The following is a 1113-nucleotide window of genomic DNA, read 5'->3' as shown; positions in this document are numbered from 1 at the left end:
CAAATACTCCCATGCGCGCCTCATACTGACTTAAATATATACGCACCTGTGACCCCACCTTAACATGCAGATGTTATTTGGATTTGTCCAGTTGATGGTTGTTGACAAGGCAGGGAGGAAGGCTCTTCTTATGTGGAGTACCGCCATCGTGATTTTCTCATTTGCCGTCCTGACGATTGCCCTGGGTTTGACGGAGGTGAATATTTTGTTTTGTTTAATTGCTTTGTTGTCCTTCTGTTTGTTCAGATGAATAAACCGCTTTAATGTGTAACTCACTGGAACATATGTACCATATCACGTCACAGTGAACCTAGCAGTATCAAGGCTAGCGCCCGAGGGACAATAGGAATCTATGTGACAAAACGAATAAGCCAATCATATGTAGTACTTGAAGACCAATAGGAACATATGTCGCATTCTGTTTTGCCTGTCCGCATTACGGGTAAACCGTCTCCTACCAACCTACCTACCTCCTCTTCGCTCCCTTTGGTGGAGCATTAGGCGCGGACAGACTTCCAGTCCTTCCTATCTAGGGCCATTGCAACTCTTTATTATCTAAATGTGCATTTTGACCGTTTACTCAGAACCTGTTCTGTGAGTGCGGCTGTCAGCAGGGTCGGTGGCCGACTGGAGTCTTAGATTCTGCTGGCGTTTGTATTCTTCCAAATGCAACTGGTATGGAGAGCTCAAACTTTCTAAACGATGGCGTGACGAACTTGGAAGTGAAAATTGATCCGAGGAATCAAAACTCTATTGTTTTAAGACAATATTGGTGACATTTATTTTAATTCAAAATTGCAATAAAATTATTGCCCTGTAAATTCCGACGCAAATCATTTATGATCTTTCACGACAGGGGATCCAAACACCACGATGTCAACTGCTGCTCCTTTCGTGGACCCGTACCAGTGGATCGCCTATCTCAGTATTGTCTTCGTCATCGTCTACATCCTCGCCTTCGCCATTGGACTTGGTAAAAACTGTTCAAACTGTGATATTAAACGGTACAATCGCTTAAGGTCCATAGACATCAACAATGAACTCCATAAAAGAAGTTACTATGAAGCAAATGGATATGAGTACTCACTTGCAGTTCAAGCAAGAGAAAGTACA

General features: G+C 43.0%; 1 protein-coding gene across 1 annotated transcript in view; it reads left to right on the top strand.

Moving 5' to 3' along the window:
• The window catches only part of LOC118403416 (solute carrier family 2, facilitated glucose transporter member 5-like), a 28792-nt gene that overhangs the window by 15657 nt on the left and 12022 nt on the right, over positions 1 to 1113 (top strand). Inside the window, exons 9-11 of the mRNA XM_035802128.1 lie at positions 92 to 196; positions 585 to 675; positions 857 to 973. Coding sequence (XP_035658021.1) covers positions 92 to 196; positions 585 to 675; positions 857 to 973 — 313 coding nt within the window. The remainder of the gene's footprint in view (positions 1 to 91; positions 197 to 584; positions 676 to 856; positions 974 to 1113) is intronic.

This window comes from Branchiostoma floridae, chromosome 16 (genome assembly GCF_000003815.2).
Source record: "Branchiostoma floridae strain S238N-H82 chromosome 16, Bfl_VNyyK, whole genome shotgun sequence".
Lineage (NCBI taxonomy): Eukaryota > Metazoa > Chordata > Leptocardii > Amphioxiformes > Branchiostomatidae > Branchiostoma > Branchiostoma floridae.
Note: the sequence above shows the minus strand (reverse complement) of the source record. Positions and strands in the feature narration are given on the sequence as shown.